At 40.5% G+C, this 13,328-nt stretch overlaps 1 protein-coding gene across 1 annotated transcript in view; it reads right to left on the reverse strand.

The window, feature by feature from the left end:
- PLCB4 (phospholipase C beta 4) overlaps positions 1 to 13,328 on the reverse strand; it is a 225,238-nt gene that overhangs the window by 67,298 nt on the left and 144,612 nt on the right. The window contains exons 10-13 of the mRNA XM_067292707.1: positions 11,339 to 11,420; positions 10,204 to 10,304; positions 9,516 to 9,573; positions 1,735 to 1,843 (exon numbers count right to left, since the gene is read on the reverse strand). Coding sequence (XP_067148808.1) covers positions 1,735 to 1,843; positions 9,516 to 9,573; positions 10,204 to 10,304; positions 11,339 to 11,420 — 350 coding nt within the window. The remainder of the gene's footprint in view (positions 1 to 1,734; positions 1,844 to 9,515; positions 9,574 to 10,203; positions 10,305 to 11,338; positions 11,421 to 13,328) is intronic.

Here is a 13,328-nt window from a genome sequence, read left to right on the forward strand (position 1 = left end):
AACAGAAGCTCCCTCTTCCAGTACTCCAAGCTAAACAGCAACTGTGACACTGGTGCAAAATCTGCTACTATGTTCCCCAAAAATAAGAACGGCTGTATCAAAAAAAATTAGGGTTCCATCTAGCTCAATATCCTGTCTCCAGCACTTATCAATAGTAGACCTAAGCCATCAAGAGCATGCGAGCAAGGCAAGCAAGTAGTGACACATCCTCAGAATTTCAGACTCTCGGACTTTGTCAGCAAGAAATTGCGAGTTTGCATTTAACAGTCTTACATGGGACTTCTCCCCCTCTTGCTCAATATTTAGTCCTGCGCTGACTGTGGCTACATTGCTGTTAATCAGCTTGCAGCACACGTAGAGATTGTTCTCTGCTGGCAAAAACCAAGTGAAGACGTACCTGAAAACACTCATGTGTGTTCATTTGCAAAGCATGGAAAATCTAAGATACTTCCAAGTACATTGTTTGAAATACCTGCAGTAGTTTATTCCGTTACAATGAAAAGCAAGCCATTTTCTACGCGAACATGGGACAGTACATTAACTCAGGACAGAATTTGCAACATCTTTCTCTTACTTCCCTGTTACGTGCTTTATAAAGTATAAAAAAAATCAAGGGATAAATTCCAATGAAAAAAAGGGTAAAATAATCAGTGCAATATCAGAAAAACACTGCAATATCAGTTTTTAAAGTGCCAGGAGGCTATAAAAGGATGGGGGATAGGGAAGAAGGGATTACTCACAGAGAGTCATAGCAAAGAATAATTATCTGACACTAATTTGGAAACTGCATTCCCTAAAGTCAAATATGGATGCTCAGCTATTTCTAAGGCACAGGTCACAGCACTCCTAATTTTATTTTGTTTAAAACAACTTTTTCTCTTATACAGAGAACTCCAATAATCCTGCTTTTTATTTTGCTCATAGCCTTCTGAAAAATCCTGTAGTGGAGCTTAAGCTTTCTGTGGTTTGTGTTAGCCAAAGGTGAACTGCCCTGGAAAGTCTTACTCAAATCCTCTCAGCTGCTTCTGAGTTTTGGAAGAAGGTGAAAAAGGGGGGAAAATGGAATTTCCAGCTTTAAAAGTGTTTTTATTTCATTGATCACTGAGAACTTAAAAGTGGCAGCACAAAATGGCTCTCAGATGATATGCAGTGAGTCTAGTGGAAAAAGTCACAGCTGGGCAGGCATTCCAGGCAGCCAATGGTTGTGGTCTGTAATCTTCTTGCTCAGAGAGAGCATAACATTTTGCAAGGCACCCATGTAAAATATGCTGTTGTAAGCTAGGCTGCTGCCCTCAGGTAGTATACAGATCACAATATAAGAAGGCTAAATGAATATCCAGTGGAGCACAGGGTAACATTTTTTACAATACTTAAACAGCTTCGTAGTCAGCCACATGCACGGGACCCTGATGGCAGAAGGAGTCCCCACATTGCTCTCCATTTACTCAAGGCCAGACTTGGGCTAGCCTCTCCTATTTTGTACCAGGACAGCTGTATGTGTGGCCATGCCATAACCTGTATCAGGGAATTAAACCTTCTGAAAAATCACCGATTTTGAGGGGGAGATATTTCTCAGCAAATCAGGTTCCTGATCTAGTTCTCTGGGCGGCCACACAAGCACTTGCCCACTGACCACAAGGACTGTAAGCTCCTTTTTTAGACATCTGATGCTTCAGAAGATGTTGTCCAAATGCCTAAAGACCAGTGATGTTAAATTTCCTCCCATTTGTTTACCTTTACTCTTCAAGTCTTCATCCGGCTCATATGTCTCAATTATCTGCATTGCTCTTTTTGTATCATAGAATGGAAATAAAATTTCATTCAGCCGAGGATCTCGCTGGTGCTAAGGTTAGAAAACAACAGAATTCAGCAAAACAATGTAGTACACAGCTATCCTCCAAGAGCATTTCGTTACTGCAGATGAGAAAGAAAGAAGTGGACATTTAAAAAAAACAAAACTAAACTAAAACTTACAGAATATCCAATGGTAGCTTTAGCATTAGACAGAAAACAAACTTTACTTATCTTTCATAAGAAACCTAGGCAGTTTGATTCTAGAAATATTTCCAAAGAGTCCAGTGTAATCATATAACTGGTCTTACTGTTGCTTGTTCATGAAAATAATGATTGCACGTGGTATACGTGCCAATGAAATGTTGAAAATAAATAGCTAAACTCTCTTCTTCGTAAATTCTCTCTTCTTCCCAATCATTTTTGTAGATCATGTAAACTGATAGACTTGACTGATGGCACTGTAATCACCTCCGCAAAAATGCATGTCTTCCGCAACATCTATAGCTAAAGTAAAAATTAGAAGTAAAATAAAGCTATACTATAAATACAGAATTTGAAACCTGAATTTAGAAATGTGCAACTATTGATTATTTGTGAATTATATAAATATTGTTCATTAGCTACTCAAAAATCAGCTTAGGTTCTTAAGAAACTTCACAGTATCATCTCTTCCATTCACAATAATTTATGATATTGCGATATCATAATATATGTAATACTTAGGTGTTCGAGATACAATTTAGCAGTGATTTCTAATACACTCCTAAAATTCAGAGGTTTTAAGGTTTCATTTTAGAGTGTGCTATGTAATACTTGGTTTTTTTTCCATTCCAGATTAGAGCTGCACACTGTGTGCCTGATTCTCCATTAAAAAAAATTAAAAACAGAATTGAACTGAGAAGTGTCATGTAAGCAGATGCAATAAAACATAAAGAAATAAAAATGACTGTGAAAATACTCTTTTACCCCAGTAGGTGCAAAGTTTTCAAGCTGTAGTTTAAGCACAATTCAGAAAAGTAACAGGCCACCCCCATATTGGCGATCAATAATTTGGAGTGGACAGGAGGGTTTTCATATGGCTTGGCACAGCACTACCAGCATTTGCTGTAATTTCTTATGCATAAACCTTGTGACTTTTTTTTTCAAGAAAAAAGCAATATCCAACTGAAAATAAGCAACTTCATCTGTTTTCTTCCAATCAATATATTGGTGCCTGTGCTTGATTCATTTCAAGAAATTACAGCCAATGCCAATACAGTCATGCAAATTAGGAGGGATCTTTCAAGTAATGCTACTGACAGTCTGCAGCATCTGAAGTATAGCAATTACATTCACTACAGATCAGCTATCTGGATATGTAAGTAAAACTCAGATGAAATATGAAATGAAAGCAGCTGGATGCAGGACATAACTTGCTAAGCACCACACAACAGCAATACAACACTTGCATGCAACAATACAATCTACTGTGACAAATGACAAGCTATATACCATTAGTGAAAATATACCACTTCAAATAATTTTAAGAAAGAGGAAGGAAGGTTCTTACTAAAGAGAGCTCTTCTCCACTCTTTCTTCCACAGATAAACACAAGAAAATGGAAAAAAATAAATGGGATAAAGCAAAAAGTCTCCTCTTGGGAAAGAGTGTCTCAGAATTATTGTAGGGAGCTAAGAGCAAGATAGTCTTCTTAATGATCATTACTATCTTTTTTTTCATCTGAACAAAAGTATGTCTTTATGTTTAGTTTAAAAAATAAAGCAAATTTTACAACTGATGAGTTGTAACTTTAAAAAAAAAGAAGAACAGAAAAATATTTAGGACATCTCTTGAGGAAATGTTCTGCATTCCTGAATTTGTTGACTCAGGAAAGTTGTAACACAAAAGCTAACCAGTACTAAAAGCATGAAGTTTCATTGAGAAGACAATGTGCCCCAGGACTAATCATATATGTCCAATGCAGCTGCTTTTGCTTGTTCTAGTTACTATATTAGAAGGACACCCTTCCACTACACCTTCTTAACCATATGAGGGTGAACCATCTAAAAGCATGCACAGAAGGAATGCCTGGTTGATTCGCATTTGTCCTGTGCAGCAATAAGAATGGTTTCCTTTTGTGGAAATGCAGAGAAAAAGAGAGAGAGAAAGAGAAAGAGAGAGAGAGAAAAAAAAAAACAAACAAAAAAGGATGTCCTCATACCTCCTTCCCAGGAGAAGGAAGGAGTTCTGGTCAAACTACTGAATTTCTACTTTGACAGTTACTTGGCTTAAAATTTACTGCTGCAAATGAATGACAGAAGCAAATCTCAATAGCAGTGGTCTCATTTGTTCTTCTATTACTTTTCTTTTTTCTTAAAATTTAACTTTAAAAGAGAAGACCTAGATAAAACACTCAATGCTTGACAATAACTAAATTTCTAAAAACTTCCCAGACGCCTTAACACTGATATACAATTAAATCAGCTGTCAGCCAGCAGCATTTAAAAGTCAAAGAGAGACAGTAGTTTGCCTGGGAAAACTCCAGGAAAGCATTTCACTTTCCACTCATACCCAGAAACATACCCTCATACTCCCTTAAAAACCCATAAAACTAACAGCTTCTGCAGCATGCCTTGGAGGTTACTGAATTCAAAATAATTTAGGTTGAAGGCTCTCATGAAGAACTGTCCTGTCAATCAACTCCCTTCTCCAATTAGCGGTGATGTTTAATGCTGGAAATATAAAAAGATTTTTATTGTTACATAGGAGAAGTATTGGCCAGATGTCAAAGGGATAAAAACGATCACATCAGGAGAGAGATTCTGGGTCAATTAGTGCCTTTGAACTCATGACCAAAACCTTAAACTATTTCAAAACCAAAAGACTTCCAGAATAGAGCCAAAGGCATGGGTTTCAGGTCATCAGAGCGAGTGTCCCACTCCATAAGACCATTTGACTAATTTTTTCCAGCTTCAGTCACCAACTAAAGGGCCAACTATAAGATTTCCATTTGAAAAACTTGCCATGTCTATAGGATGTAAGGAACAACATCTTCAGTCTTGCCCATAAAATAAGACTTCTGATTCAGACAAACAACTGCTAAAACCATACAAAATTGAGAGCACAGCACTTCAACTTTAGGTTTTTATTGAAGAGACAGTGGAGATGGCCACGAAGTTCCTGCGATGGCTGGCACTTCAAAAGTGTGAGCTCCCAGAAAGTACACTTTAAACTATTTTAAAATTGATTTATATGATTATTTTAAAGTCAAAATAGTAGTTTACTGAAAAATGACGAATTACTCAACTCATGATTAACACACAAAAAAAAAAGCCCAGAAGCAAATATAGGACAAGGTGAGGGCAGAGCTTTATGTTTCAAGCAGTGAAGTCTATCACTACAAGTCAGCTTGGGGCTGAAGTACTTTAAAAGGATCATTTACAATTTAAGCAACAATTTAACCCTTTCCTCTTCTCAATGCAAGAGCAAGAATGACATATCTTAACCACGACCCTGAGTCCTGCAAACATTTAGACACCGAACTTTGTAAAGAACTACAATAAAAGAACATCTCACAGTAGTGACATTAAGCATATGCTTACATTTGGCAGTAGAGGGAACTATGTGGATGGTAGCTGAGGCCTCAAGTATGTAATCATTAGTGATGAAATTGTTTATCTTCTCACTACCTTTTCTTTTTGAATACTGTTTCTACATGTAGTTCATGAGGGCTTTAAACTAGGAAAGATGGGGGAAGGGGAGAGTTATAGTGACAGGGTAGCTGGCAAAAGACAGCTCAAGTCAGGGCCGCCAGGAGGTGAATGCAGCCAGGGAAGTGCGCATGGGATGTGGCTATGGAGGATCCTCTTTTACCCCTCCTGGGAAACTGCATGCTCAATCACCTCTCTGAAATGCCTGTACACCAATGCACACAGCATGGGGAATAAACAGGAAGAATTAGAGATCTGTGTGCAGTCACAGGGCCATGATCTCGTTGCCATTACAGAGACATGGTGGGATAGATCGCATGACTGGAGTGCTGTCATGGATGGCTACGTGCTTTTTAGGAAAGACAGGCCAGGAAAGCGAGGTGGTGGAGTTGCTCTTTATGTGAGAGAGCAACTGGAATGTAACGAGCTAGGGGTGGATGAAGAGTGAGTCGAGAGCTTATGGGTAAGGATTAAAGGGCAGGCTAGCATGGGTGACACTGTTGTGCGTGTTTACTACAGGCCACCTGATCAGGAGGAGGAAGTCGATGAGGCCTTCTACAGACACCTGGAAGTAGCCTCACGATCCCAGGCCCTGGTTCTCATGGGGGACTTCAACCACCCTGATATCTGCTGGAGAGACAACGCAGCTAGGCACAAACAGTCCTGGAGGTCCCTGCAGGGCACTGATGATCACTTCTTGACACAGGTGGTGGAGGAGCCAATGAGGAGAGGTGTGCTGCTGGACCTCGTACTAACAAACAAAGAAGGACTGGTTGGAGATGTGAAGGTCGGGGGCAGCCTTGGCTGCAGTGACCATGAGATGGTGGAGTTGAGGATCCTGTGAGGAGGAAGCAGGGCAAGAAGTAGCATCGCAACCCTGGACTTCAGGAGAGCAAACTTTGGCCTCTTCAGGGACTTACTTGGAGGAATCCCATGGGTTAGGGCTCTAGAAGGAAGGGGGGTCCAAGAGAGCTGGTTCATATTCAAGCATCCAAGCTCAAGAGCAGTGCACCCCTATGAGTAAGAAGTCAAGCAAAGGGGGCAGGAGACCTGCCTGGACAAGCAAGGAGCTCCTGGCAAAACTCAACCAGAAGAAGGAAGTATACAGAAGGTGGAAAGGGGGACAGGCCACTTGGGAGGAATATAGGAATGTTGTCAGAGTATGTAGGGATGTGACAAGGAAGGCTAAGGCCTGTTTGGAATTAAATATGGCAAGAGATGTCTAGGACAACAGGAAGGGCTTCTTCAAATACATCAGTAGCAAAAGGAAGACTAGAGAGAATGTGGGCCCGCTGCTGAATGGGGTGGGTGCCCTGGTGATGAAGGATGCAGAGAAAGAAGACTTACTGAATGCCTTCTTTGCTTCAGTCTTTACTGTTCAGGCCTGCCCTCAGGAATCCCAGACCATGGAGGCAAGAGAGAAAGTCTGGAGAAAGGAAAACTTTCCCTTGGTTGAGGAGGATTGGGTTAAAGATCATTTAAGCAAACTTGACACCCACAAATCCATGGGTCCCGATGGGATGCACCCACGAGTGCTGAGGGAGCTGGTGGACGTTATTGCTAAGCCACTCTCCATCATCTTGGAAAGGTCAAGGAGAACAAGAGAGGTGCCTGAGACCTGGAAGAAAGCAAATGTCACCGCAGTCTTCCAAAAGGGCAAGAAGGAGGACCCAGGGAACTACAGGCCAGTCAGCTTCACCTGCATCCCTGGAAAGGTGATGGAGCAGCTCATCCTGGAAGCCATCTCCACGCATGTGGAGGAAAAGAAGGTGATCAGGAGTAGTCAGCATGGCTTCACCAAGGGGAAATCATGCCTAACCAATCTGACAGCCTTCTATGATGGAATGACTGGCTGGGTAGATGAGGGGAGAGCAGTGGATGTTGTCTCCCTTGACTTCAGCAAGGCTTTTGACACTGTCTCCCATAACATCCTCATGGGGAAGTTCAGGAAGCGTGGGTTAGATGAGTGGCCAGTGAGGTGGATTGAGAACTGGCTGAATGGCAGAGCTCAGAGAGTTGTGATCAGTGGCACAGAGTCTAGTTGGAGGCCTGTAGCTAGCAGCGTCCCCCAGGGGTCAGTACTGGGTCAAGTCTTGCTCAGCTTATTCATCAGTGACCTGGATGAAGGGACAGAGTGCACCCTCAGCAAGTTTGCTGACGATACAAAACTGGGAGGAGTGGCAGATACACCAGAGGGCTGTGCTGCCTTTCAGAGAGACCTGGACAGGCTGGAGAGGTGGGCGGAGAGGAACCTCATGAAGTTCAACAAAGGCAAGTGCAGAGTCCTGCACCTGGGGAGGAATAACCCCATGCACCAGTACAGGTTGGGGGTTGACCTGCTGGAAAGCAGCTCTGCGGAGAAGGACCTGGGAGTGCTGGTGGACACCAAGTGAAGCATGAGGCAGCAATGTGCCCTTGTGGCCAAGAAGGCCAAATGGTATCCTGGGGTGCATCAGGAAGAGTGTTGCCAGCAGGTCGAGGGAGGTGATCCTCCCCCTCTACTCAGCCCTGCTGAGGCCACATCTGCAGTACTGTGTCCAGTTCTGGACTCCCCAGTACAAGAGGGATGTGGCAGTACTGGAGCAAGTCCAGCGAAGGGCTACAAAGATGATTAGGGGACTGGAGCATCTCTCTTATGAGGAAAGACTGAGAGAGCTGGGCCTGTTCATCCTGGAGAAGAGAAGGCTGAGAGGGGATCTTATCAACGTGTACAAGTATCTGAAGGGAGGGTGTCGAGAGGATGGGACCAGACTCTTTTCAGTGGTGCCCAGCGACAGGACGCGAGGCAACGGGCACAAACTGAAACACAGGCAGGTCCATCTGAACATGAGGAAATACTTTTTCACTGTGAGGGTGACAGAGCACTGGAAGAGGTTGCCCAGAGAGGTTGTGGAGTCTCCTTCTCTGGAGATATTCAAAACCTGCCTGGACGCAATCCTGTGCAACGTGCTCTAGGTGACCCTGCTTGAGCAGGGGGGTTGGACTAGATGATCTCCAGAGGTCCCTTGCAACCTCAGCGATTCTGTGATTCTGTGATTCTGTGATTCAGTTTTCATTAAGAATAAGGCATGCACTCCTTACTTTAAAAAAAAGAAAGCAAGGGGAATTTATTGCTTAAATCTTCATATAGTGGTATCAAAAATACATGAAATATATAAAATAGATTTATAAATAATAAAATAACTTTAGACAAGGAGATTTTTGGCAAATGTGCCTGGTCCTTAAAAGCTCATATACAGAAGTAAAACAATTCCCCATATCCCAGATGACAAGAATCTATTGGTACAGAACCAGGGAGAATGTATTTATTTTTCAAGTGTATGTTCTGTCAAATTCACACAGTGCAGTTGTTGTTGCAATTCAGAATGAATCAGTCTTCTGTAGCTTACTGTGTTTTAGCAGTAGAAAAGAACACCATTGTTTATTGAAATACTTCTCACACTCATGATATTTTTAAGAAAGAGTATATACTCTTGCCAACAAATGAATTTTGGAAATACAGCAATAAAAATATTTCTTTTTATTCAACACTTATAGTAATTCAAAAATCATAGATAATCCCCTAAAATATCCTCTCAACCCCTGAATTTGTAAAAGAGGAAAAAAAAAAAGGAGTGAAGAATAAAACCACTGTTTATAAAAGCCCACTTCTTTTTTTCTAATATTCTGAAGAATTAGCAGCTATATTTATCAGTGGCCTACAGGTTAAATATATTGCTTATAAAAAAATACTGGAAGTATTTTAGCTAAAACTGCACTGAATATAACAGAATAAAATATATAAAACATACGTAACACACAACATAACGCAACCACAAGTAATTAACGGATGCAATCCGCAAAGCCAACATGTAGAAAGCACAAGAACATATAAGGTTGGAGCTGATTTTTGCACCTGGATGTTACCATAATGGAAAGATCAGCAGATCAGAAGCAGAGCAAATAATGGCATGATACATGCAATGGAAAGACTGGAAGAAGCAAGCCACTGCAGACAGACTCGTATGGTAGTTAATGTATGAAAAAGCTTACTTCATTTAGAAAGCTCACTAATTGGTCTACCGTTAAATAATCAGTTTTGTCTCCATTGCTGAAAAGAAATTTATTAGAGAATGTAAGTTTTCATATATGATGCTACAGTAGGTATGATTTACATGTTGACATTGTCGATACTTTTAAAACCTTTACTTTTCTACCTGAAGTGGCTCTATATCTCAAAATTAACAGTCACATAATACGTACTAACTATCTATGCTAGGTACAGTGTATCTCCCATATTTGGTAAAACTTAGCAGATATTACTTCATAAAACAACATGTAAGTCTTCCAGCTGAGAATAATTTGAATGAAGAAACTTTTAGATCATCAGATTTCTTACTTAATTTAGTTAGTTCACATACTGCATTAATCACCTAAAAGAAGCAAGTTAAAATTACAGTAGTTAGTAAAGCCAATGCAAATAAAATAAAATAAAATAAAAAGTTCCAGGTGCTTCTTTTAACTCATGTAAAAGTTACTATAAAATACACAGTGAACTTTTACATTAACAATCTGAGAGGGAAGGACGGGGAAAACATAGGCTTGAGTTTGTCTTAAAATACTGCTGATAACACTAGGATGTAAAGATAGATAGTCTTTACAGTGCTCTGTCACTTTTAGATATAGACTAAAACTACAGTAAAATAAATTTAAAGCAAGATTATATTAAATTTAAACTTACATCTTCCTATAGAGATCCTCTATGTCAGTTCGGGGACATATCTTTTGGGTAAGCTCATAAAATTTCTCATAAGTAAATGCTGCAGGCTCAATTTCATCATTCTGCAACAAAATGCAAAGGTAGATTATCCGGCAGAGGACTGTTTATGTATTCTTTTCCTAAGAGCATATTTTATATTAGAGAAAGCAAATGAGAATTATCTTAGTGCTTTACCTAATGTACATGGATTCATTTGTATTTTCTGAAAACAGTTCTCAGCTTGTCTTTATCACAGATCTGTTTGGCGTGCTTATATTCTGACCTCACAGCAACATTAATTCTACATAAACACAGAACTGGAACACAGTCTTTAATTTTCTCCTTAGGCTTAAGAAAAAGTCCAAGATGAACTTCAGGATATTTATCCTGAAGCCAAGGAACACTAGGAAAAAGTCCCAGGTTTGGTGCAAAGGTTTTAAATAGTAAAGCCGCTCTCGTACAGGGGTGGGTAAAATTTCCAAGAGGGAGGGAGGATGCAGTACTCTGATGCATTCAGTGTTGTGTCCTTCTTTGGCTGAACAAGGCGAGCACTGCGGGAGGGAGGAAAAATTTCACCTCAGGTGCCAGGCACCCAGGCAGCCCTACCGCGGCGGATTGACGCTTTTCTGCGCCCCCTCTCCCGGCCGGAGACAGCAGATGGCTGCCGAGCCTGCAGGGCTGCCCCGCGCCAGGCGCTTGCTGCAGCCAGGCCAAGAACGGAGGCCTGGAGTCTCCGAAAGGAAGGGAGGGAGACTTGGCAGGGAGCGAGGGCGAAGAAACAGGCAGGGGACAAGCGGCAGGAACGGCAACCGGGGCCCAGCATGCGACAGAAAAATACTAAAGGCATATTCTGCACCAATATATTTTGCATAAATGTGCGAGGGGGCAGGCTATTACAGAAAAGAAGTCTGATCCAAGAAGTTTAAGGACCACTGATGTCACATATATTTAATTCCACTTGGCTTTTCGTAAACAACCTGTGGTGATGAATAACTTACCCATGAACAATAGGCATGTTTTTGTGTGATGCAAATGACTAAGATCACAGCTATAAATGTGAATGATTCATCAATTTCTTAATATATAAAAAAAATACTTATTCAAAACTGCTAAATACCTTTCCACTGGGAAGACCTAATTCCTTAAGTGCCTGAAAGATCACTTTTTCTGTTTTACCTGATGCAAAGGTTCTGGTAATGCTAAAACAAAAAAGAGTAGGGGAAAAAAAAGGAAAAATGTTAGTCACTTTCTAAACAATCAGTTCTCTCTCTCTCTGCCAACATTTTCCTCTGGCTTCAATTGATGAATGTAAGCACCTTCCAAGTGATCGTGCAGTTGAAAAAGTGCTCTAAGTTTCACAGAGCACAAATGCCCTGCCTGCAAGCTATCCATTACAAAATATATCAAAATAATGAACTGCAAAAAGAACAAAAGGGATTTTTTTTTCAATATACTGTGATACAGAACTTTGCAAAGCATTATAAGCATTATTCTTTTGGCTCCTGCCATGCAACTGCATGCAGAGACAAATGACTGTGTTTAAAGAGCAGCAGATTCTCCAAGCGAGGAGATTCATGTCTCCAGGCATTCCTGGTTGTGGGGACTCCCCTTCCTTCGCGAGCATTAATCTGTTCCTCTCGGAAGGCCACCCATAACGTAGCCCTGAACCATTCCCCATGGCACTTCCCTTCCTCTTTCCTTTCCAAGCCCTCTCCGCTAACGAGAAACTCCCAGCTGCACGTCAAATCTCCTTCCTTGCTCTCTCACCGGCTGCCGTGGTCGTTCCTCCCTTTGAAGGCTCCCTCACCTTACAGCCCTTACAAATAAACCTGGTCTGGAAATAGTGTGGACAACTTGTTTAAGTAGGTTTCCACTTCCACTGAAATACTTCCAAACTCTGTGATTAATATCCACTTCCTTCTGTAAAACACCATGCATGAGACTGACATGGTTTCACTTGAAAGGAAATCAATCCAACTAAAGCTTAAATTCTGGGTATGATTAATGTGAAAACTTCTGGTCTGTTTCTGTTTCCACTTGAATAACCTCTAACTTTGGAAGAGTAGATCCAAACTTAAGAGCTTTCCTTCCTCCTTTCTTGGGTTTAACCGAAAATGACAGGTCCCATAACCAGTCAATTTTGACAACTCAATCTGGAGAGGAAAACTGTGCTCTGTATGCATATCTATTCCTGACACTGTGGGGAGCTGTATGTTGGGAAATGCTCTACAACCGTCTCCTGATGAGAATATGCTGCTCTTTATTACCAAGTGAAACAAACATTTGCTGAGACTTTTTGTTAATCTCATGCATACGAAATAATTTCACAAAGTGAAAGATGTGAAACAAACTGTTGCTTTTACTTGTTGCCATAGCAATTCAGAGTTGTTAGACTCTCCAAAACACTCTAAACCTCTTATGTAAATATTTTCGTACTAATAAAATGAATATCAGGAAGCCAAAGATCTAAATGATAAAATAATATTTTAACAATACTTTTTTTACTGGGTTCTTAAAACATTTAGACTTCTATGTCCCTATTTAGGCAACTAAATAAGTTGTTTGATTTTCCAAGTTGATAAGTACTAAGATGTTTTCAATAAAATGTAGACTGAGGAGTCTAACTTTAGGCACCTGTTTTTTTTAAAATCTCACGACCTATTTTTCTACTTATTCTGAGACACAGAAAAATGCTAGCTAGATTTACAATCTATGCTCAGCCCTGTAAAAATTCTATGCCTGTTCTAATGAATTGGCCCCCAGTAATAAACGTCATGTCAAACACGTGTCATATTGGCATAAGCAATTAATCAGAAACTGTGAGCCAAGATTCCACGGATGCAGAAAACTTATTTTTGATGCCAAATTCTCTTTTATTTCACCAAAGATGACAGCAAACATAGTAATAATTCGTAATGAGAGCAGCAGCCTAGAAAAAGATTGCATCAATCAAAAAATAATACAGCACGACACTTTCATTTTGCTAGGGACATTATAAAAAAACCGCTGTTTTTCCTCTACCAGAAGAGGTTTCATCCTAGCAGATTTACATTCATCTCATTGTAATGTCACGGAAGAAAACTGTGTTACTTCTGAAACAAGCAAGT

Source organism: Apteryx mantelli, chromosome 3, assembly GCF_036417845.1.
Source record: "Apteryx mantelli isolate bAptMan1 chromosome 3, bAptMan1.hap1, whole genome shotgun sequence".
In the NCBI taxonomy this organism is placed as follows: Eukaryota; Metazoa; Chordata; class Aves; order Apterygiformes; family Apterygidae; genus Apteryx; species Apteryx mantelli.